The sequence below is a fragment of the Neopelma chrysocephalum genome, unplaced genomic scaffold (genome assembly GCF_003984885.1).
Source record: "Neopelma chrysocephalum unplaced genomic scaffold, ASM398488v2 Primary Assembly neopelma1_42b, whole genome shotgun sequence".
Lineage (NCBI taxonomy): Eukaryota > Metazoa > Chordata > Aves > Passeriformes > Pipridae > Neopelma > Neopelma chrysocephalum.
In genome coordinates, this window is record NW_020897701.1 from 6838286 (window position 1) to 6860454 (window position 22169).

Genomic DNA, 22169 nt, shown 5'->3' on the forward strand with positions numbered 1-22169 from the left:
ATCTCCGCTGAGGATCAGACTGCTACAACTGCTACACCTTCGTGTCAACTTCTTGTAGGGAGTGGAACAAATAATGAGGCAATAGCAAGTATCAGGTGTTTTGCTCACTGACAGCCAATATTGCAGTTGTTTGAACTGATGGTCAAGAGTGAGGTTATGAGCACTCAAGTGAGCATTGAACAGCATGAGCTCACCAGTACAACATCGGCCAAGGCTGCAGATGATAACCTGGAGCTGGACTTGTGGGAAAGTTAATCAGCTTTCAGGACAGAGAGCCTTAAGCATCTTCCGACAAGAGGTGTAAAATATAATAAATCCAATGTATCATCTTCCCCAACCCTTTCTACAATTATGCTGACCACTGATATTCAGAAAAGAGGTTTGTTATTAATGCTTCTCCCACTAGGTTTTGTAGTAAGACTGATGTGACCACAGTTCTTTTCAAATAGCTGCTCTGGGACTGCACCTCTGTCTCTATACCACTAGTTTTAAACAGTGAGGACAAAGAACCCAAAGAAACTGGGGCAGGGGCAGGCTGATTTTTTAAAACTTTTTTGTATTTAGATGTACTTTCCAGCTCTGAGTTTTTAGCCTTGAAGTCTGTATATAACAGGCATGAACAGTTTGTCCTCAGACAATAAAATAGAAACATGAAGAGGATGTCTCCCCTCCACAAGGTCTTGGCTATCAAAAGAATTTTAAGCTGAATTTTGCCCCGGTGAGTCTGTGCTGGTGTGAGTGCATGAATGGCACAGGAGCTTGTGCTACTGCAGAGCTCATACACCAAAGGTGCTGTGTGCTGAATAAAACAAACTCTGCCCTTACGTTAGTGAGGAGAGCAAAACTGGTACCAGTATCACTTCACAGGTCCCTCTGAGAAAGTTTCTGCTAGGGTTGCAGAAATGAGACAACCTTGCCTGCTGCTGATGTGCTAAACCAGCAGATACTTTTTCCTCCAAAAACTCATAGTATGTAACCACACTTATAAATTCACAAGGAACCATGTGAACAATACATTTCTATTCCAGTTCTGCACCAAAATCAGGACTTTTCTTGAGATTGGCTGTGAAAAGGTTAGCATGCATGCAGCTGTATGTGAGAGTTTGGGGCAGCTCCTGAGAAAGCGCAGAGAGAACCAGACATCCTGGAAGATCTCAGAAGTGTTGTTTTCTCTGTGATACAGAACTGTTATGGTATCAGATGGAATTTTAAGGTAAGCACGAGATGCTGTACGAAAGAACTTTCTAATCTCTTATTCTGGTGGCAGGGGAGGGCATGATATGAGCAAAATAAAGCCACTGTATCCCACTTCAGGCTGGAAGTCACAATCCCTTGAGAGGCTGTTCTTTCAGTTTATGCCATTAGATCACCCTGATCAAATTTGATTCTTGAATTATGTCAGGGCTCATCTATTATCTTTATTGCATGATAGATAATAATGCGAGGAAAGAAAAGCTATCCTCAACAGGAAGAAATAATCATGAGAAATATGTTAGATGTTGTTTCCTTATAGAAAACATGTTTTTTAATAAATGTTTCCTTTTGTTAAATGTAATATAATTTTCCATTTTCACTCAATATGTTCAGTTTTTCATTTCAGGCATATCTGTCTCTATAGAATGCAACAGCAAGATCCTGAAGTGATGATTACAGCCCAAACGTATGATTTCATGTTCAGCTGATTGCTTTTGACCAGTTTGAGAACATTAGTATCTTGCTGAAATCCTTGTGGAGTAAGTGAAAGTTTAATGAATGCACAAACAGGAAGTGCATATCTGGAATATAAGCACATTCATTTCTACCTGGTAATGTGTACCAGCCCTGGAACAGTTGAAGAGAGAGGATTAGCAGGAAGAGATATCGCTGAGGATTAACTATTACATTAAGAATTTTACTCATTCGTCCTTAGAGATGCCAGGTTGAGAAAAATGAAAAAATAGTCCATTGAATGGTATATTAAACAGTCGCACCTTAAGCCCAGTTTACAAAAAACTAAGTGGTACTTTTAGTAGGCATAAAAATAAAAAGTAGAATGCAATGTTTGAATTGTTGCTTTGTGACGTCAGCTATCTGCAGGAGTCACCTTTCTGGAGGACTTTGCTTTGGAGAGGAAGGTGATGACTTTGGTTTTCCAGCTATGTATTGAAGTACATGGCTTTAGTTGCACTCAAGAGGTTCACTATGTGATGACATGGACAAAGCAGCCACATGTCTTACAAAAGCAGTTTCTTGCAAGTGTGAAGTCTAAAGATATCCCCCAGATGGAGACATGCCACAATGCAGCGAGAGCACGAAGGAACAGAGCTTGCAATGTGCAAACACAGCAGCCCTTCTCTAGGCTCAGGGGAGGTATTGGGAGATCCACAGCAAGTGACTGGAGGAACAGCCATAGCAGGTTTGCAAGACCTATGCATGCAAATTTCCCTGGTTTCCACACCTAGAGAGTGAGAAGCTTCGAGAGGTCTCCTCTACCCATCCTTCCAGGTAAGATGGTCTGATTGGGTATTACATCCACCCTTGGGGAGGGAACCCAGGTTTCTCCCCATCGAATGCTTCCCACGTGGAACTGACGGTACTGGCACAAAATACAAGAACGAGTACGGTGATGTCAGTGCATGGAGCGACTAACAGGCCTTTCCATTGCTTAGGCAGCATTCGGAGGACACCACACTTGCACTGCACAGATATGGAGATTTTACCTGGCACAAGGGAGAGGTGAAGGCATAAGTTATCAAGATATAACAAACAAATTATAGCATTATTGTGTTTTCACGTGTAAAACAGGGGGCTCATATCACCCTGGATAAAGTTATTCCTCTGTGAAAGCAAGTCCTCAGATAGCCTGTACCCTCAGATAACCTAACTATTACACACAGGAATGTACACCTGCTTTTATCAGCTGGATTTGGGAATGAAATGCAGGCAGCCAAGTTTAGAGACTGCTGCTGTGGCAGCTTTCCTCTCCCTCCTCACACCGTCTCTCCGGCTCTGCCCTCTAGACCCCTGCTTCTGCTGTAGGTGCTGGGAAGGCTGCACGCCACCGGGATACTGGGATCCTTGGAAGCGAGGGAGCCTGAAATAGGACAAGCAGCAGGGAAGGATGAAGTGTCCCACTGTGTGCAAAAGAAGTGCATCACATGAGCCAACACACAAGGAGTTTTACTTCAGATGCCCCTCCCCTTGTGAGGGATCACTACATAAGGGATGCCCTTACAGTTTTGCACTGGAGTTGTTACAGTGCAAACATGGTGTGAATTGGACTGCTGAACTCTAAGTTGGGCGTTGAAATAGGAAAGGATTGGGAGAGGTTTGTGGAAAACCTCTTTTTTTTTTTTTCTGACTCGGAGAGGTATATAACAGCAGCATTGTTCAGAAACAGGTTTGTTGTTCAGAAACAGGCTGTGAGCTACACATGCAAAAAGCCCCTTTCCTGAACCCAGCAGGAAAGCACTGCAGGACCAGAATGACCTTGCACCTGTATTCCTGGGCAACAGGTTTGCTTATAAAATCTGCATCAGAGACTTCCTTGCAATTAGGTCATTTGATCTTTGATCATTTTTCTGTTCCATAAAGTACAGAAAATATTTACATTCAGTGCACAGGTTCTTTCTTCAATTCCTTGACAGCAGACTGCTTTAATTATGTGTGTGCTGACAGGACTACAGAGAGCTCCCATGTGACCACTGTGGAAGGAAAGAAAGCTTATCATCAGGTGACAGAAGAATGCCCTCATTGTTAGTGCCAATACTTACAAATAAACCTTCCAGTGTGTCATATACCAGCATAAATATACCACTCCTGTGGCACTGAGCTAGTATGTTAATAAAGTAAGAACTGAGGAAGGGTTATATCTGAACCTCTTCCCCTGGGACACACATACCTCAAGATTTGGGGTGGATTAGCTGTACAAACTGTGAGCTGTGTGGCCCACAATGCAAAGTATCCCAATTAATAAAATGTTTGCTAATATGCTCAGAGGAGGACCTGTAAACCTCCTTGGGTCCTAGTCTTCACTCCTTTACCCTGGCTGCTGTTACTAGTTATGCTGTGGTAGCTCCTAAGAGTCCTGAGCCACATGGTACAGCTTGGTTGTGCTAAGTGCAGTGCAAACACAGTGGCACAAAATGGATTCTGCTCTGAAAAGATGAGCTCATTTCCCAGCCTGACTGCCACTGCAATAAGTTCAGGGAATAACTCCAGCTTTATTGCAGAGCAAGTTAGCAAAATAAGATTCTCCAAGCTCAAATTTGCATGGGAAAAAATAAAAGTATTTGTTAGATCGTGACTGCTCATCACAGGGCACAAGGGGGTATTTTCATTGAACCATCTCCTGGGCTTCAGGAAATAATCCGGACTTTTACTCCTTGCTGTACTTTAGTAAACCAGCTGCTCCAAAGATCATTGGATGCATACATTTTGCAGTGAAATAGGATATTTCATTATCTACATTGTAGTCCATAGAAAATTAATCAGTAAGTACAGCACAAAGCAAATAAGGAACTGAAAAGAGGCGCAGAGGATCTTTACTCCTAGTGGGAGGTACCAGAAGCTGAGTGCATGAGCAGCCCATGCAGGAAGGAGTGGTGAGCTCTGCAAGCAGGGAGGAGGATGGGATGGAGAAAGTTGCCCTGCTTGAGAAGGAGCAAAGGGGGATGAGTTGCCTCTGACTGGGCTTTTGTATACCAAGGCATAGCATCTTTTCAGGAATTTGTATAATTTCACAGGTTTCTGCATAATTTCTGCTGTTGGTTATTTCTCATAACTACATTAGACACAGAAAACACGTGGCACTCTGGATTCAGATACAAGCTCTGAGGCAGTATACTATGATAGCTGTGTGATTTGAATCACTGTCTATTACAGGTATGTCACTGATGCATTTTAAATTGAAATGTGTGTAAATCATTTACCAGGGCAGTTGACCCATTCACAGCTAAAGTTATAAAGGAGTTAATATGTAATAATTTGTAAGACAAGGAGTATTATCAAGGCATGCATTGTCTTGCTGAACACTGCAAATGTGATCTTTGATTCCTTCAGGAAACCCACCATTTTCTACCGTTCATTTTTCACAGCAAGCACAAGCTTGGCATATGGTTATTAGCAAAAACTAGCAATCTGTCCAAAACCTAACAGACAGTGAACTATGCTTTAAATTCCTTTTTGTGGTCTGCCCTTTTTGTTTATTAGTATCTATCCCCATGACACACTGTATGTTAATCTGCCCTGATCTTGCAAACATTTATGTGCCAGTAACTACATCAAGCAAACCCCTTTTACCAAAATACATAGGTACTCACAGACTGGAAGCTTTAGATTAATTCAAAGACTGATCCAACATTAATATAATACATAAATATTAATATAGCTACTTTTAAAGCTGCTGCCGATGGATTTTCTCTGCAGAAAAGAGAACAACTCTTACCAACTAAACAGCTATAGATAATACATTTGAATATAGAGGTGCTAAATACCACTTTGTGCCACTGCTTATGGAGACCAGTTAGTTCTTCATTCCTCTGGAAAATAGAAATGTGCAGAATTTTCTAGTGAATGCAGAGCAGAGCAATGCATAGAAATGTCACAGGAGCTCTGTCTTAGCTCTTATAATATTATTTCTGCATCCACCACAAATGCTAGTAAATATATCTTCCTTAACCCCATTCTTTCCTCTTCAGAAAACTGATGCTTCTGTCCAGCTAATGGAAGAAAAAAAATGTACATGGCTCGATCAAGGTATTCCTGGACTTACCTAAGAATGCAACTACAACCTGGGTTCTAAATGCCTGCATGGTTGTATCATGAACCTGACATTTGATAGCAATCACCTTATTTTCCTCTATCTAAAATGGGGCTGCAGGCATTTGGTCATCTCGCAGGATGAGCTGAAGTAGAGGCACTAATGCTTGCCAAGCTCCTTGAGAATATAATAGTTACTTTGCATCTTATTTCCTTTTTAAAAAAGAGAAAAGTCGGGAGGTGTTGCATGGCCATTCACACCAGATAAGGTATTGAATAGGTGTATCCAGTATAGTAATTAACCATGAAAATGCTTTCTTGTATTCTAATGATTCCTTAATTTTAAAGTGAAAAACATTTGCAGAAGTTTTCACCTCTGACAATGCCTTTGTGCTTATGTTTGTGGACTGACAGAGCAAACCACCTGGATTACCCTGGAGATCTGGGTAGTAGGCTCTCTTTCTCACTCTTTATAGAAAACATTTTCGATTCTGTACAAAATAGCAGAACTTCAGTAAAATCCAAGGGCAGAAACTGAATTCTCAGGAGTTTTTATGCTTGTCTTCTTGTTCTCTTGTTTTTGTTTGGGTTTGGTTAGGTTTAAAGGCTTCTATTTCGGGACCTATGTTTCCAACACACTAAGCAGTACTTTGAACATATACTTCAGAGCTGCTAGAAATGGCTGTAGGGGGCAACAGCCTAGTTCTTACTCAGGGAACCGTTTAAATCATACAAAGGGCTGGAAGGGCCCTTGAGAGATGTCTCGCCCATGCTTCACCTTGCACAAATTTACTGCAACGCTGAAGTAGGCACTTGGATGTGTAAGGACACCTTGGTTCTTCTGCTCTACCAAGGTTGCCTGCCACTAGCAGAGGTGGGGGTCCTGAGGCCCCTGACTTTTAGCTGTGGAAACCTGCCCCGTTCAGAAAAGATTCCCTTCTGCAGAGTTTGCTGCTGTTGCATCTCTTTCTCTTACACCTCCTTATCTGTGCTAATACCAACCCCAGCTCTGCAGACTATGTGTTAGAGAACATATTAACAGGAGACTATAGGAGGGAGGGGCAACTAAACACTGAGTTTTTCCCACAATTTGTATGGGAAGCAAGTGCAAATTACCATTTGGTTTTTTTTTTACAAAGCATTTACCATTCATGGGTGATCAGAAAGTCCCGACCTGGTGATACACAACAGATTACCTGTCACCAATAGAGCCTGGGTTTTCTTAACAAGAATGGAAAACTCAAAAGCTTTGTGCCAACAAAACCACTTCCGTCACCCTGAAGTGAGTTACTTTGCATTCAAGTGCTACTGAGAAAAATGAAGAAAATAAAGGTGTAGGATCATAGCACGTTTTCAGCATTGGCAGGCAGCACGTTAGGTCCGGGATCCGTGATCGTTATCAGATGCAGGCACATCTAGCTCAGGAAAATTTGATCCAGGTCAGGCCTTGGCACACAGCTGCATTTCTTTCTATGGCAACTGTAAATATACTTCATGGGAATTTCTAATGCCTTTGTATTTTCACTCTGAGGACAGGCAACCTCTAATCCAATATAAAGCCTGCAGGTACCTTGTTAACCCATCATCGTTTTTCTTGAACAAAAGGAAGCAAGCGGAGTGAGCCGATACCGGACCAGTGCTTTGCAATATGTGGCCGCGGCAGTCTCAGCTGGTGGCAGGAGCTGTAAAGCTGGATTTACCATCTCCTTGGAATGCTGCCATAAACATAACCTCACATTCTGCCATGACTTCCTAGGCTTCCCCACCTCCTTTGCTTCAGATTTTAAACAGGAGACATTCATGGCATGAATACAGCCATCATGAGACAGAAAGATCTCACACTTTTTGCTGGATACTGCTCTGATAACCTTGACCTCACCTGGACAACCCCATTCACGAGTTACAAACTGTTTTGGTAGGACGTTTGCCAGGAGCTTGCCTGCTCAACCACAGCAATCCACGCTTGTGCCCTGAAACACCCCCGCCAGATCCCTGAAGCACAGGCCTGACTTAACTGAATATTTTTCATCTCCTCATTGATTAGCTATCACGAGGAGGGAACAGCATAACTGATGAACCACTCTGTTGTTCTCAGCATATGCAGCCCCCATAGAAAACCTATTATTTTCAGGCTTATTACTTTATTTTCTGCTTTTGTTGTCTCTCTGAAGCAATGCTACTTCCTAATTAAGTGCATCAAAACCACAATACAAGTATTTTTCTATTTTATTTCCCCATAAAGGATTATGGTTGCATGAGTAACTGTCACTAGGTAGTTATATGACTATTAGTAATACATACAGTATAATATTACTCAAACCCTGCATTTGTGATGGGACCCTGTTGTTAAAAGACCCTGGAAATCCACAGGAATTCATCAGTTCGTGTTCCAGAGCACTCTCAGAAATAGCCATTCGCATTCTTCATGCTTTTCCTCAATTTGTGGCATCACATTTAATTTTTGATTGACAAGCTCAATACTGGCATACTTTACTACAGTTTGTAGTCCAGATGCAATCTGGTTATTTGAAAAGAAACCCTCTCCGTAATAGTATAATTTGAATCAGTATATCCATCCAAACGTATTTGGACATACTTAGTTCAGGTTTGTAAAAACTATGCAACAGATAAACACATTATAAATCTAATATTTTTAACTGAGAAAAAAAAAATGCCCTTGATGCTTCTAATGACTTGGCATAAAATTCACTTGATACAACAGCCAACGACAGATAGGACAGAGGCATCCTATTTTCACATAACAGTTTGTGCTGCAAATGCATTCTGGTGATGAACAAGAAAGATCTTGGTTGCATACGCATTTTGCAGAACTCAGCAAAACCTTAGATTATATTTTGTGTCCTGTCTACACAACACTATTTAGAAAAATTAGGAGAAACATTTCACACCCTCGAGGTGAGGGGCAAAGGTGAGAGGGGCCATTGCTCAGTCCGACTGTGAGTGCATGGGGGCAGAGATGACCATTCCCTTCTTTATCTCAAGACTGCAGCCTAGAGGGCACTGAGATACCACCCCAGCTCAGAGCATCCCTAGCAGCAGAGCACCAAACAGGCTTCCCCAGTACCTTGTAATTTCTGGCTGTACTCTGTCCTGTCGGACTGACTCCTCCTCAAGGTGCCATGGTCCCCGGCGGTGGTGGTGCTCTCCACCACGGGCTCTGTCCTCCTCCTCTCCCCCATGTACAGCTTGTTCCTCAGCAGGGCCAAATTCCTCTTCCTTCCCCCCACGCCTTCCTTCCCCGGACAGTCCATGCTCGCCACGGACAGCCTTGCTTGGTGGTGGTGTCAGGGTGGGCAATAGCTTGATTTTCAGGGAGGTGAACTCACCGCCCAGGTGAAGGCTGGTTGCTTTAGGCTTGGTTTTGGAGCAGGGCTCCCCAGGCTCCGCAGGGCCCCGGGCTCAGCCCTGCCACCTGTGCCGGAGCAGCTCCACCCCCGGGAAGGTGACGCCCCAGGCAGCGTTTGCATTCACCTGCCTTGTGTTCAAGCACGCCTGGCGGGGCCGCTTTCAGGGCCAGCCCCAAACCGCAGGTATTCACGGACCCTTTCCTGCTTCAGGGCACCCTCCGCGCCCCGCCGCACGGCCGTGGGTGCCGGCATCCCGAAGCGGGAATTGCATCCTCCTGGCTTTCTAGCAGAGAGATGCCCGAGTGCGACAGGGCACTGTCATGTTTTTACTGGACCCCTTCCCTCTGTGCACTGCAGGGGCAGTGGGAAGCAGAGGCAAGGGAAATGGGAAGGGGAGGCCAGCCACCGCCTTCACCCTCACTCCTCCTTCCCCTGGGCTAATGCCCAACCAGCAGCCTGGTCAGGACCCCAAATCAAGTTGCATCTGCCAGTCCCTCGATCCCACTGAGAAGTGTAGCTTTTGGGCTGGAAACTCCGGATCTACAGGTTTGAAAGGAGACCAATCCCTCAGGCCAATGAAGAGAAGGGCTAAGGGAGACAAAAGCCCCTCTGGAAGGTGGCAAGCAGTGTGGAGCTGACACTTTTCTCAAACCAGGCTCTGTCCTGCTTTACACTACACACAGAGAGGCCAGAGCCAAGGCAAAGCCTGCCAAGAACCTGTGAAGGTTGCTGTAAAAAACCAGCGTGCTCTGATGGCTGAGGAACTGGACACCAAAACACCTGCTTGTCATACCTCTGGATCAGCCCCTGGAAGAGATCTTATTATCCTGTCTGTTAGCAACGGCCTCTGGCACACATGTACTGTCTAGTGATCCTCTGTAGCGCCAGTCTAATCAAGCTCATGTCAAAACAGCAGGAGTTGCTGGCATCTAAGCTTGGACCGGACTTATCCTGGGAAGAGCCCCAACAGCCATCAGGAGCAATCACTGCTGCTGCTGTGATACCCAACCCTGTGGCCCTCGCTGCCACAGGAAATGCCTGGTGGGAGCCCCGTGGTGCAACCTAATCGGTGTCAGTCTCACACACAGTCATTGCCACAGCATCTGCCAGGGGACAAACTAATGTCCCTCTGACAGATGCTGGCAGAGCTTATGGGTCTAGTAGTGCCACACTGTGTCCCTGAAGGACTGTCTAGTAAAAAACAAGTGGCAATGAAACGTAGTAGTGTAATCTTGTTTCCAACTTTTATTTTTCTTTACAAAGCTGGCCCTGTGATGCAACCTCCTCATCAAAGACCTTCATTTCTACCCAGCAGTGAAAGGAAAAGGTTATGAAACTGTTAAGCAATTTACTACGTCAAATTGCAGCACCATGCCAGTGCTGCACAGAGTGTCCAGCCCAAACACAGTCTGGCAGAGGAATAAAATGTGAGAGAAATACTTGGAAGACTTTGTGCTCACACAAAGCAGTCACATATTACATAGGCAATTCATGTGTTACGTCTTGCCTCCTCTTTGATATTTCCTAAGAAACTCTTTATTCTGCAAGTCAGACCACAAAAGTTCCTTGAAAGGCAGAGCAGTCGTGACAGCAGGGAGAGGCGTAGGCAGGGACAGACTTGTGACACACTTCTGACAAGCATCAAAGCCCCAGCAACGAGTAGTACACAGATTAAGATGTGAGTTGAGGAAAATCAACCACCCCATTTCCTTACACCGGGACTTAGGGAGGAGCTTTTTTTGAAGCAATCGCTTGGCATTCATTGAGGGTGGTAAAACTGGTTTAAACAGTCACCACCTTGATTGCCCCTCTTTCCCAAATGATTTTGTTTCCATTCTTGCTGCAGGGTGTAAACACATGAATTTGAGATGAGATGGAGGAACTGATCTGGCAGAAAACTCCCTCCCTCCCCCTTTTCCTGGGGCTATTTTCCATCTGGATCTGTGCTCCTGATTAGTTCATCACCCAGCTAAGAAAGAAGTTGTGGCAGCTTGAGGCAGGGGATGACGCAGGGATGGAGCAGCTGCGGGTAGCACTAATGGTTGCTTAAACCAGAGTCACCCAAAGAAGGTATCTTCCCCCACCAGGATTTTACAGTGTCATGCATTTCGGAAGACACAGGTCCCATCACTTACATGAGATTTAAATTAAATTTATTTAAATTAAGATGGTTTGGGGGAGAACTGAGGAATGTATTTTGGCTGAGTGGAGGTGGAAGAACAAACTTTATTAAATTCTTGGCTTTGTAGGCTCTGCCACAAATGCAGTGCTACAGCCAAGATAGGATATAGTAAAGTTTGCTCAGGTGTTTATTACGACAGCAACCTACCCACATGCAAAAGTGGTCTTCCTCTTCCTCCTCAATTCAGTCACAGGGTGTGAAAAGGTGTGTGTTCATTCAGCAAGGTAATTGTTATGGGGAAAGCCAGCTGTAGTTTGCTGCTGCTGTTGTACTTGCAATGGTTTACCTGGTTTCAGAGAGCAGCATTATTTCGGAGGTAGCCAGGAGCCCAGAGCAGGCTTACAAAACAGTTTAGAAATGTACATAAGTACTTTCTGCAAAATTCAAAATACCTCCTCTGTGCCACACAGCATGGAAAAGGCTGAAAATAGCATGTCTTCTGTAATATTCCAAATGAAGGGGACACATTCAGGACCAGTGGCTTCCCTATCCCCTCTGGACAGAGGGAGGTTTGAGACATGACTTATCCATTGTCACATTAAATCCCATCATTGTTTTACACTAGTGGATTGTGCCTGTGCAGTCAGCAGGAGAAGTATGTAAAAACAATCAGATGTGCATTTGAGTGAGATACCCCTATAAACTCTTATTAGTGTTTACTGAACTTTATTTGGGCTATAACAAAATGCCACAGAAAGCACAGTAAGAACTGCATGTGAAGTACTTGACTTCAGCTGCCATAGCTGCCATGCACAATAGTATGAACAACCCTCTCTCAATTTCAAATTATTCCCGCTTTCTTCTGGCTCCAGTGACAACTGATGGGCAAGCGGTATCAAAGTCAGTAATCCATAAGACAAGAAGGAATATTTGATATCTATGTGGACAAAATGCTCATTTTACAATTAATGTGAAAATCTCTTTAACTACTCCATGTTGTGCTCATTTAATTCTACAAAGCAAACTGGAATCCAGTTGATGCGAGCACTCACGTAGGAGTTATTTGCATGGAAACCACCCTGCTTAGGAGACAGAACAGGTGCTGGTGTCAACACAGAAAATATTGGCATTGTGTTCCCAAGCAACTGTATTAGGCACATATAAGAGCTTATTGTTGCACGGTCAGTGCTAACCTTTATCTCAGTCCTGAGCTATAAATGAACCAGGAGCACCATCAAGACTGATGGCCATTAAGTAAGCAAACAGTTATTTGTTTTCTTGTAATGCCTCACAGCTGTTACAAAAGATTTCTTTATAACTTAGTATCCCCGAGGATACATGAAAAATGCTGGTGTGGGTTGACTACTGTGCCTGTTTCCTTAGAGGGGAGGCACAGACCACTGCTGGAGTCCTGCAGCAATAGGACAGGACTGGCATTTTCAAGTTTGTTCACTGCAATGACCAGCACAGCCACCAAGCGAAAAGACAGTCTCAATCTGCAGCTGCAGGGTGACTTCACCAGCCAATACCAGTATTGCTCAGGTAAAGAGATAACATTTAACAGGCAGTGGAGAAGCAGAAAGGTACCATGGTACTGTTGCAGAAATCTGTCCTACCCTCCTCACAGGTAGAGCTCGACAGCAAAGAACGCAGATGTCTCTACAGCTGCCTGCCTCCATACAGAGAAGCCAAAGTGCCTATAAAAGCAAGCCTGTATCTCTTGTCACTCTGCACGAGTCATAGCAAAGATGTCTTCTGAGGGACAAAACGTTGAGACTTTGATAAGAACAATCATGTGTAAGGCCCACCGAGGACTTTGAGCACTGGAAAGTTGCTGGTACGTACGCCCTACCTGTTTGCAACCATACTGGCAAGATAAGAGAGTGACAGGTGGGGATAAAAGCAATAAAAAGAGAAGGCTTAAGGACAGGTAAAACTGAAGTCTACACACTGATTTTTCACAATGAATGAATCAAAATTACTTTGAAATATACATAGAAAAAAACCACTTCAAACACCTTTCAATAGTACAAAAAGAGAAAAAAGCCTGTCTTGTAGGTGAAAAGTTATTTAGTGTGGCAGTCTCACCTTCACTCTTACTGTTGATCTTGCCAGACTGGTGATTCCTGTAGAGAAACAGGTCTTTAGAAGTAAGTGCACAGTGATAATTTCTTTTAGCCCCATCTACAGTATTTCTTGTCTAAATATTTGTAGGAAAAATTCATAAGGTACATGCCTGCTGGGGCTCAGGCTAGGCTGCTGATATTTCTAAGAAGGGATAGCTCAACCTTTCAAGCTATGCAATCCATCTTCTCCAACTGCTGTGATGCTTTTTTACTCCAAACAAAGCCTCTGCTTCAGTTTACACATACAAAAGGCTGACACGTTTTCTGCCTATAGAGGGGGACCCGTCTCTCAAATCAAAACACCTGCCAGAGAGGAGAATGGATGCTGAGAGAAGGGTCGGCAGGGCTTGCATTGTCCTTGCAATGCCTGTGGATCTGTCACTATCCAGCTGGGCTTTGTGTAGGTCTGTGAAACAGTCTCAGAGCTGGGCCAGCTCCCAAAGGCGGACATCTAAGGGCAGTGCTGCTTTGAAAGGGCTAGGAGGTGAGAAGGAGAAGGAACTTGCTAGGAAACTGAGCAGCCCTTTGATTTCTTCAGAGTTACAGCTGCGTAGATATTTTCTAAGGAAAATAAACTGACTCTGTTGATCAAGTAGATGGCACTGTGATATCAAAGCTAATAAGGAAAGACAAGCAAGCGAGCGAGGCACAGGTAAAAGAGCAGGAAGATGAATCTTTATTATTGTTATGTTTCAATGTAAAATAGGGGGGCGTAGAAATTACCAAAGGTGAAATATTTTCTCTAGGAATCTTTGAGAACCTTATGTCTGGCAATTCACAAATCAAGATGGGAATGGAGCCAAAAAACTATTACGAACAACAGGCAAGATTTTCCTTTTAGGTTCCTATTTTGAATGATTATAGATTTGCAGCTTCACAATAAAACTTCATATTTCCAGACAGTATTTTTATATCATGAACTGGAGCCTTTTTTTCCCTCTCTTTATTTGTGTTTGTGCACATATGTGAAAGAATCGATGAAAGAATGAACAGGAAAAGATACTATTTTGTGATTTCTGTTTTGTGATGGGGAGGCTGCCTTGGATATCGAAGATAAGAGTCTTAGAAAAAAAATTAAGTTTTAGTTCGTACTCACAAACAAGTTTTGATGAGAGTTAGGGTAGGCTGAAAATCCTTGGTTCACAGAGCTTAAAATGAACTTAACACAGATGTCTAAGAGGAAAAAAATTGCCATAGCCTACAAAACGTGACTCAAGCATGGTGTCTTGGCCTCATGATAGCCAAATCACTTTCTAGGCAGAGGTCCAGAGAAGCTATGTCTGGCAAGTGAATCCTAACATACATTACAGGGAGCCTAAACAAAAAGCATGGTTAAGAAATAAACAAACATCTCAGATAAACAATTTATTCAGAAAAAACCCAGGATGTAAACTTGACATCTTCCTACACATGGTAATGTAAATCCAAATTTTGCATAAATACAGAGGACCAGACTTTTTAAAGCAATTGGGTTGCTGAAGTGAATTCACCCCTACAAAAAAAAAGGGTTCACAGTCTGACCTAGAGTACTTAGTTTCTTTGGGATAGGAGCCTGTGTTTCTATTCACATTGAGAGGGAAAGTAACGTAACTTGACAAACCTAATTCTAGTTACTGAAATAGAAGATTATTCCTCTTAGCAAGATGATGCAGTATTTTGTTGCCATCAGGCATTCATCCGTGAGCAAAATGCAAATACGTGTGTGAGTAGGCTGCGCGTAGACATCCTCTCTAGATGTCCTCTCCCAGATCCAGCTGTGCCAGTGAAAGAGGTTACCGACTCCCACAACTCCTCCTCCTCCTCTTGCTGCAGACTGTCAGTGCACAGATCTGCAGGAGGAGTTGTTCATGCTCCTTAACTTGCTTTGGCTGTAAAGCAGCCTGACTAACTTAGCCCGACTTCTCTAAGATGCCTCAGCTGGCCTTGCTTGTCTTGGTCTGATCTAGGGAGCACTGGTACGAGCTGATCCATCGGCACCTTGGTGAGATGGTGATGGCTGAACAAGGAAACACTGGCAAGCAAGTGCAAGCAGCGACCTGTTCCACTGAGGCGGCTGGACAGGGAGGATGGCTATCCTCCTGCTGGCCTCTTGCACACACATAGCAGCAAAACAGAAGGCTGGCAGGAATTGATTCCTTCAGATTAATGGTCTTATAAGCCACAGAGATAGAAGTTCTATTACAGCAAAATTTAACGATAATGATGTGATCACCAGTCAAGAGTGAATGCACTGAAATAGCGCATAGTGGTACTAATGAAATTCTTCAAAGCCTTATTAGCTGAAAAGATGAATATTATTTTCATTCAGGAGGATGGGTGTCTTTAAATTATAATATAATGTTTTCTGTATTTAATTTGTACAGCATTTTCACGGGCAAAACCCTTAATTTTAAAATATATAGGTATGTATATAAAAATTTATCTAAAATAAATGTAAATGTACACTGCAGAGTACAAACTTTTAAAGAAAGGATGTCCTTCAGGCTTAGATGATTATATTGTTGCTGAGTTTTTGCTATACTCCAGTGGCATTTTGCTGGAATGAGATTCACCCCTGTGCAGAGGGCAAGCATAAAACCTAAGTACCATGTAAGTCCTACTTAAGTCTTAAGGATCTTGTTCTAATTCCATTGAAATAAATAGCAATATTTTTATTGTTTTTCAGTGGGAGCTGTTTCAAGGTCAACAAATGGGATCAGTCCTATAAATGCCTATTGCTGGCCCAATTGGAATCATACTACAAGGATCTGGATGTAAAATGCTTAGGAATGAATGTGAAAAAATCCCTTGTAGTAAAAGACTTGGTAATTTTGGACAATTTGCTTAAGGTAAATACTGGAACAAAAACATTAATCTGTTTCAAAGATTCAAGGATGTTAGGTAGATTTATTCTAATCAGGAAGCTGTCTTACCCAAATATGACTCGAGGAGTTGTGTGCATATTTCTGACATATTCTATGTAATATAATGCACAATACTGAAAAATACAGTAAAACCTATTTAAAGTATCATTATTTCTTCAGTAGTAGGGCAATTTTGGATACCTCAGAGTCCTAAAATGTCATGTTCTCTGCTCTGGCAGCATTAACAGGGTTTCTATGTGGTTTTCTGCTGTATCATCTACCCTTGCTAGGTAACATGATGGCATCAATCCATGCATCTAAACAGTGCCTGCACAGAAACTTGTTTATATTTTATAAATTAAAAATGAAGTGCTTCACAGCCCATTTCCCACTACAGATGAGAGAGCTTTAGGTAAGACCATGTTCACAACACAAGGCAATGGAGAACCCTGTGCTCAGACTTTGTGCATCTTACAGGGACTCCTGGCCACTGCAATGTATTTAATTTTCAAGCTTGTATAGGGAAATAAATATGTATTGGACTCCTACTACAATGACCTTGCACCCAACTGCTAGCTTTGCAAGTGTAAAAGTACTGTGTGCGTGCTCAGTAAGTGATTTTCAAAGGTTCTGATGTTCCATAAATGAAATCCAGATTCCTCAGAACTAAGCAGAGGCGGAAGGCTAGGCCTGTGGCATGTTTCCTTTTAACCTTGCCCATTTCAGCAGCAGGCCAACTCAAAGAAAGCACGCAATAATAGATTTTATTATAATAGAAAAAAATCTAGGTTTTCCCTTTTTTAACTATTCCATATGAAAAGCAGATTATTTGCCCTCTTGATAAACTTAAAATATCAGTAACTTCAGAGACCTTCTATTACCTGAAGGGAGCCTACAAGAAAAATGGAAAGGGACTTTTCATAAGCCCATGTAGTCACAGGACAAGGGGGAAGGGGGAATGGCTTTAAACTGAAAGAGAGTAGGTTTAGATTAGGAAGATATTAGGAAGAAATTCTTTACTGTGGTGGTGGTGAGGCACTGAAATTGAGAAGTTGCGGATGCTCCATCCCTGGAATTGTTCAAGGCCAGATTGGATGGAGCTCTAAGCAATGTGGTCTGGTGAAAGATGTCCCTGTCCATGATGGGGGGGGTGGAACTTGATGGTCTTTAAGGTCCCTTTCACTCAGGCCATTCTATGATTCTATGAAAAATTTCATCCCTACATGTCAAATGGAGGGGATTAGCCTGATAACCTTGCATTTGATGAACTCAGTGAAGAAAGATGCCAACTCCTCTAGTGGAACACGAACTACTATTTTGCAGCTTCTGCAGAAGTGGGCAATGGGCCTGCAAAATAGCGTGGAGATAAGTGTGTTGTTACAAATACAGCAAGCAGTGGCACAAATCAGAGGAGACCACAGCTTTTTTTTTCCCCAGAGCCTTCTTGTAATGGAAAATCTACATACTAGAATACAGATTCCTTAAAGATCCAGAGCAGTAACTAACATATTTCAATGTAGTACATGGGGGAACAGTGACTGAGGCCATCATGAAAATCTCCTGCTCCAGTGTAAAATAATTCTTTGTCCTTTCTGCACATGCTGAATATACAATCCCGACTCTTTCCTGATCTACCAAAGTAGTAGAGGGAAGAAATAACGGGAAGAAGTAGTTATATGCTGTTTAAATCTGATTGAAGAGACTAAGCCTTTCTGCTGCAAATCAATAATTCCCAGTAAAATTTAAAATACTGTATAAAATAATGAAGGTAACATGGAGTTACCCTGCAGAAATCTCTCACGATAATTCAAATCACAGTTAAAATTCAAAGCTAATATTGACCACCTTTAACAGTGAATACACAAGATAATTGGCTTCAGATTTAAGTGATGATACAACAAAAGTTGTTGTCTCATTTTCTCCATCGATGAAATGCAAATAGTGGTATCTGCCCCTTTTTAGGAATTTTTGAAAGATCCACAAATAAGGAGCACTACTCCAAGAACTATCACCCTTATCGACAGAGGAAATTAATTTGAAATTGCCCTCAAGGATCAATGAAAAGGGAATTCAAAGGAATCAGATCATATGTAGAGGTATTAAGCTTTAAAACCAGCACAACATGAATACAGATGAGAATCTAATTTAAGTATCAGCAGCGTTCAATTTAAAAATTCACCTGCCATTGGCAACCCATGCAAATAGCCTGGCCATAAGCAGTGCAGATACAGACTGGCTTGGGTGACAAAAAACCATGTGCCAAGAAGAAACAAACAAACTAGGGAGCAGCATGGTAGAGTCCTCACACTGCCGTAGGCCTCAGGTAGGGATAGCAACCCTACTACCATCACCCCTAATTTTGCATCCACACTTTTCAAAGAATCACAGAATCAGTCAGTTTGGAAGTGGGTCATCTGCTCCAACCTCCCTGCACATTGTGCAGAATTACATCCAGATAGTTCTTGAATATCTTCAGTGAGAAAGACTCCACAACCTCTCTGGGCAGCCTGTTCCAGTGCTCGGTCACCCACACAGTAAAGAGGTTCTTCCTCATATTCAGGTAGAACTTCCTGCGCAACTGTTTCTGCCCGTCGCCTCATGTCCCATTGCTTGGCACCACGGAGAAGAGCCTGGCTCCATCTTCTTGGCAACCCCTCCCTCTCAGGCTGGTGGCCTGAGAACACTTCAGCCTGGGCACAGCTGGGGTACGACCCTGCCCAGGCTTTCCTGGCTCCCGCTGGGGGTCACCTGCGACCTCAAGTAGGGTGTTTTGTTTTTTTTTTTTTATTATTATTATTATTTTCAACTCGATGGAGCTCTCCCTTGAGGCCGGGCACCCCACAGCCTCCCTCTCTGCCTGAGGTGCTCCCCCTGTCCCCGGCGGCCCCGCGGCCTCCTTGCCGGCGGGGGCAGGCGGGGCAGGGGCCGGCGCAGCGGCAGCGGCCGCAGGAAGGGGAGGGCGGCCGCCGCCATCATGCGGGCGCCGGGGGGGCTGTCGCGGCTGCTGCTGGCGGCGCGGGGGTGGGGGCGCCTGGGCGCCATGGCCCGCTACGGCACGGAGCAGCGGGGCCGGCCTAACTCGCCCGATTACCGCCTCTACTTTAGTAAGTAGCAGCCCCCGGGCTCCGTAAACCCCTTCCTTCCCCGTCCCGCGGGGCGCACGGAGGGGGAGAGACGGCGGCGGGTCCCCGCTCCCGCGGAGGCTCATCGGGCTCGGTGAAGTGTCGCCCCTGAGCCTCCCCCCTTGCTGCAGGGAGGGAGCAGTGTTTTCTAGAGTGTAGGGGCGGATCCTGTGGAGATCCCGGCTTTTGGAGGGGATGCTGGGCCTGCTCAGCCCTGGCTCTGCCGTGCCCTTCCGCAGCCCCGGAGGACGAAGGGCGCCGGGGGTGAAGCGCCGCCGTGTTGTGGGAGCCTGCGCGCGGGGGTCTGTGGTACCCCGGGGACAGCCGTGGGAGTCTCTGCGGTGTGACAGCGCAGCCTGTCCCTTGTGACCAGGGCACCCCCCCTCCCTCCATACACGTCACCGAGACGGGAGGCTGGCATCCTAAACGTGGTGCTCCGGCCCCGAAGAGCGGCCAGCCAGTGGCACGGCGAAGACACGGGCAGTGCTCCAGGAGGCTTCTCAAGGCCCACTGAGAGCTGAGGGTGTGCCGTGTTCAGTATTACCCTTTTTCGTAACAATGTTGTCTGCTTGTGTGCCAGTTCTCTGGCAGTGGTTTTTGAAACAGTGTTGTCTATCTGGGTGCCAAATCTCTAGCAGTGGTTTTGTACGTTTTTGGTCCATTGACCTGTAAGCAGTCAATTCTGACGTCCGCTGGTGTGGGAGAAGCGGGGGCATCGCGTACCCGGTTGGCAGCGTCCTGCCAGAGCTCCCTTGTGCTCAGTCCCTGGGGCTTCCAGCGCACAAGCTCATCTAGGAAAGTCACTTTCTTTAGTGGGAATAAACAGCCTAGCACTAAACTTTGTTTTGTTTGGGGGAAGCATCTGGGAGGCTTCCAGGAGTTGCAAATCAACTCCATTCACTCCTCTTTGCTGAGGTGGTCAAAGTAAAGTCCAAAGCTAAGTGACGTTCCTTGTCTGCTTTTTCCTTTACTGTGAATAGAGGTGCTAGCAGAGGAGAAATTCCTTGAGGTTTGAGTTAGTGTTTTCACTGTTTTGACGTGGTGCTTGGGCTTTTAGTATGTTGAAAAAGTTCAGTGGAGTAGTTTGAAAAACTTAAGCATCCTCTCCAATGAATTTAGTTTCTTTCTCGAGTTGGGAGCAAGGCTGAAGTGCAGATTGGGCCCCCTTTAAGTTAATGTCAGTTTCTGTGGTATTTCATATCTAGGGCCTGAGCAATTGTCCTATCCCTCATTCTTTTGATCAAACTTTGGCCTGCTATGTTGGAGGATTTTCTCTTTGTGGTCCTGAAACTCAGTCTATTAGAAATACAGTGGAATCACACTGTTCTAGAGACATTGCTAGAAACCCAGATTAATTCATTTATTGCTGATGGACATGAGGTTCCCTTGGTTTTTTTTTTCTCTGTTAATGATTGTGTATGGCCAGTGAGAAGAAAAGAGAATGAAAGGATCTTCTCACCTTTACATAGCTTGTATTGCCAGGTAGTCAGAAGAGGAGCATAGTGTTGAATACTAAAGCAATAAAATTGATTCTAATGAATCCCTATCAAAACAATCAAATTCCTTGTCCTACATGTAGGTTAATTTTTAGTACTTGAAATTAAACTTCGGAAAAAGTTTAACTGGTGCATAATCGTAGCATATATACATTTCTATATTGCATGATATTTAGCAACACCAACGTCATATGGCACATCTTTAGGTTTGTGATGCTGCTTTGTTCTCTCTTTCAGAGAATGCAGATGGTAAATATATTTCCCCATTTCATGACATTCCACTGTTTGCTGCATCTAAAGAGGTATGTATTTATGCCTTGAAACACAATTAATTTCAAGATTTTTGGATAATCAATGGAGAGATGTATTGTGCCAGAAAGGACCAGTGTAACCCAGGCTGATTCCTTATGTAATAAAGGCACAATAACTCCACCAAATTTTCTCTGCTGAGTTCAGTAACTTACAATGAAACATAATGATTGCTGTGTAGGCAAGCCTGGGTGTCTCTCTAAGTCCTCAAGTGATTGAGGGCAGGAGGAACCCTCACTGTACCTTGTGATTATTCTCTGTGTTTAGGTTTGTGTTTATGTGTGCTTGAATTAATTTTCTGTTGTTACTCTTTTTAAATTGGCGGTTTCCTATGTCTACAATTAAAAGTGTACATTTCTTTGTAGTATACGTACAGCACGTGCTTGCGCAACTTACAGCGTATGTCTTTAATTCCCAGAAGGAGCATTATAATTGTAAGGCAACACTAATGCCCAAGAGAGAAGTGGTAATCACACCTTTGGAGAATGGCAGTGCGTGAGGTGCAGCTGAGCACTTTCACATCTTGTTAGCCACCCTCCCTGGGGCTTCGTTATAGCAATAATGAAACGCCTGTTTTGTCTGTCACTGGTGGGAGAACTGCCAGTCTCCAGTTTAGGTTTAGGTTTGCTTATCATGATGTGCTTGTTACACAAACAGGTTGGGAGGGTTTTAGCTGTTTTCTTGATCTGTTACCGAGTCTCTATGGATGATATGAATGGTGTGAAAGGTCAGTAGTTTTAACGTGTTCAGATGGAGACTTCTGAACTGATGAGCCAATCTTGTGAATTATTAAAACCGAGAGATTTAAAATATGAATGAAACCTTTTTTGATCAGGAGACCCGAGTGCTAGTCAATGGAAGAGGTAAGTCATTCAGAGTGTCATTATAAGATGCCCTGTTCAGTGGGTGCTAGTGCTGGAAAATCAATGGGCATTTTCATCACACGTTCTCTGTTGGCCTTGCTGTCCATGTATGTAGAGTTTAGAGTTTGTAGGAGTGGGCTATAGTCTGTAATTTTTCAGTAGATTAAATTAGAGTATCGCA

At 43.8% G+C, this 22169-nt stretch overlaps 2 protein-coding genes across 5 annotated transcripts in view; one reads left to right on the top strand and one right to left on the bottom strand.

The window, feature by feature from the left end:
* ARHGEF38 (Rho guanine nucleotide exchange factor 38) overlaps positions 1-9011 on the bottom strand; it is a 36728-nt gene extending 27717 nt beyond the window's left edge. The window contains exon 1 of the mRNA XM_027677172.1: positions 8825-9011. Coding sequence (XP_027532973.1) covers positions 8825-9011 — 187 coding nt within the window. The remainder of the gene's footprint in view (positions 1-8824) is intronic.
* Positions 9012-19145: 10134 nt separating this feature from the next.
* PPA2 (pyrophosphatase (inorganic) 2) overlaps positions 19146-22169 on the top strand; it is a 35573-nt gene continuing 32549 nt past the window's right edge. For 3 of the 4 annotated variants that reach the window (XM_027677111.1, XM_027677109.1, XM_027677110.1), the window contains exons 1-2: positions 19189-19302; positions 21054-21118. In XM_027677111.1, the coding sequence (XP_027532912.1) occupies positions 19239-19302; positions 21054-21118 (129 nt within the window). In that variant the 5' untranslated portion in view covers positions 19189-19238. Of the gene's footprint in view, positions 19303-21053; positions 21119-22169 lie in introns of all 4 variants that reach the window. The other variant, XM_027677112.1, reaches the window with a different exon arrangement.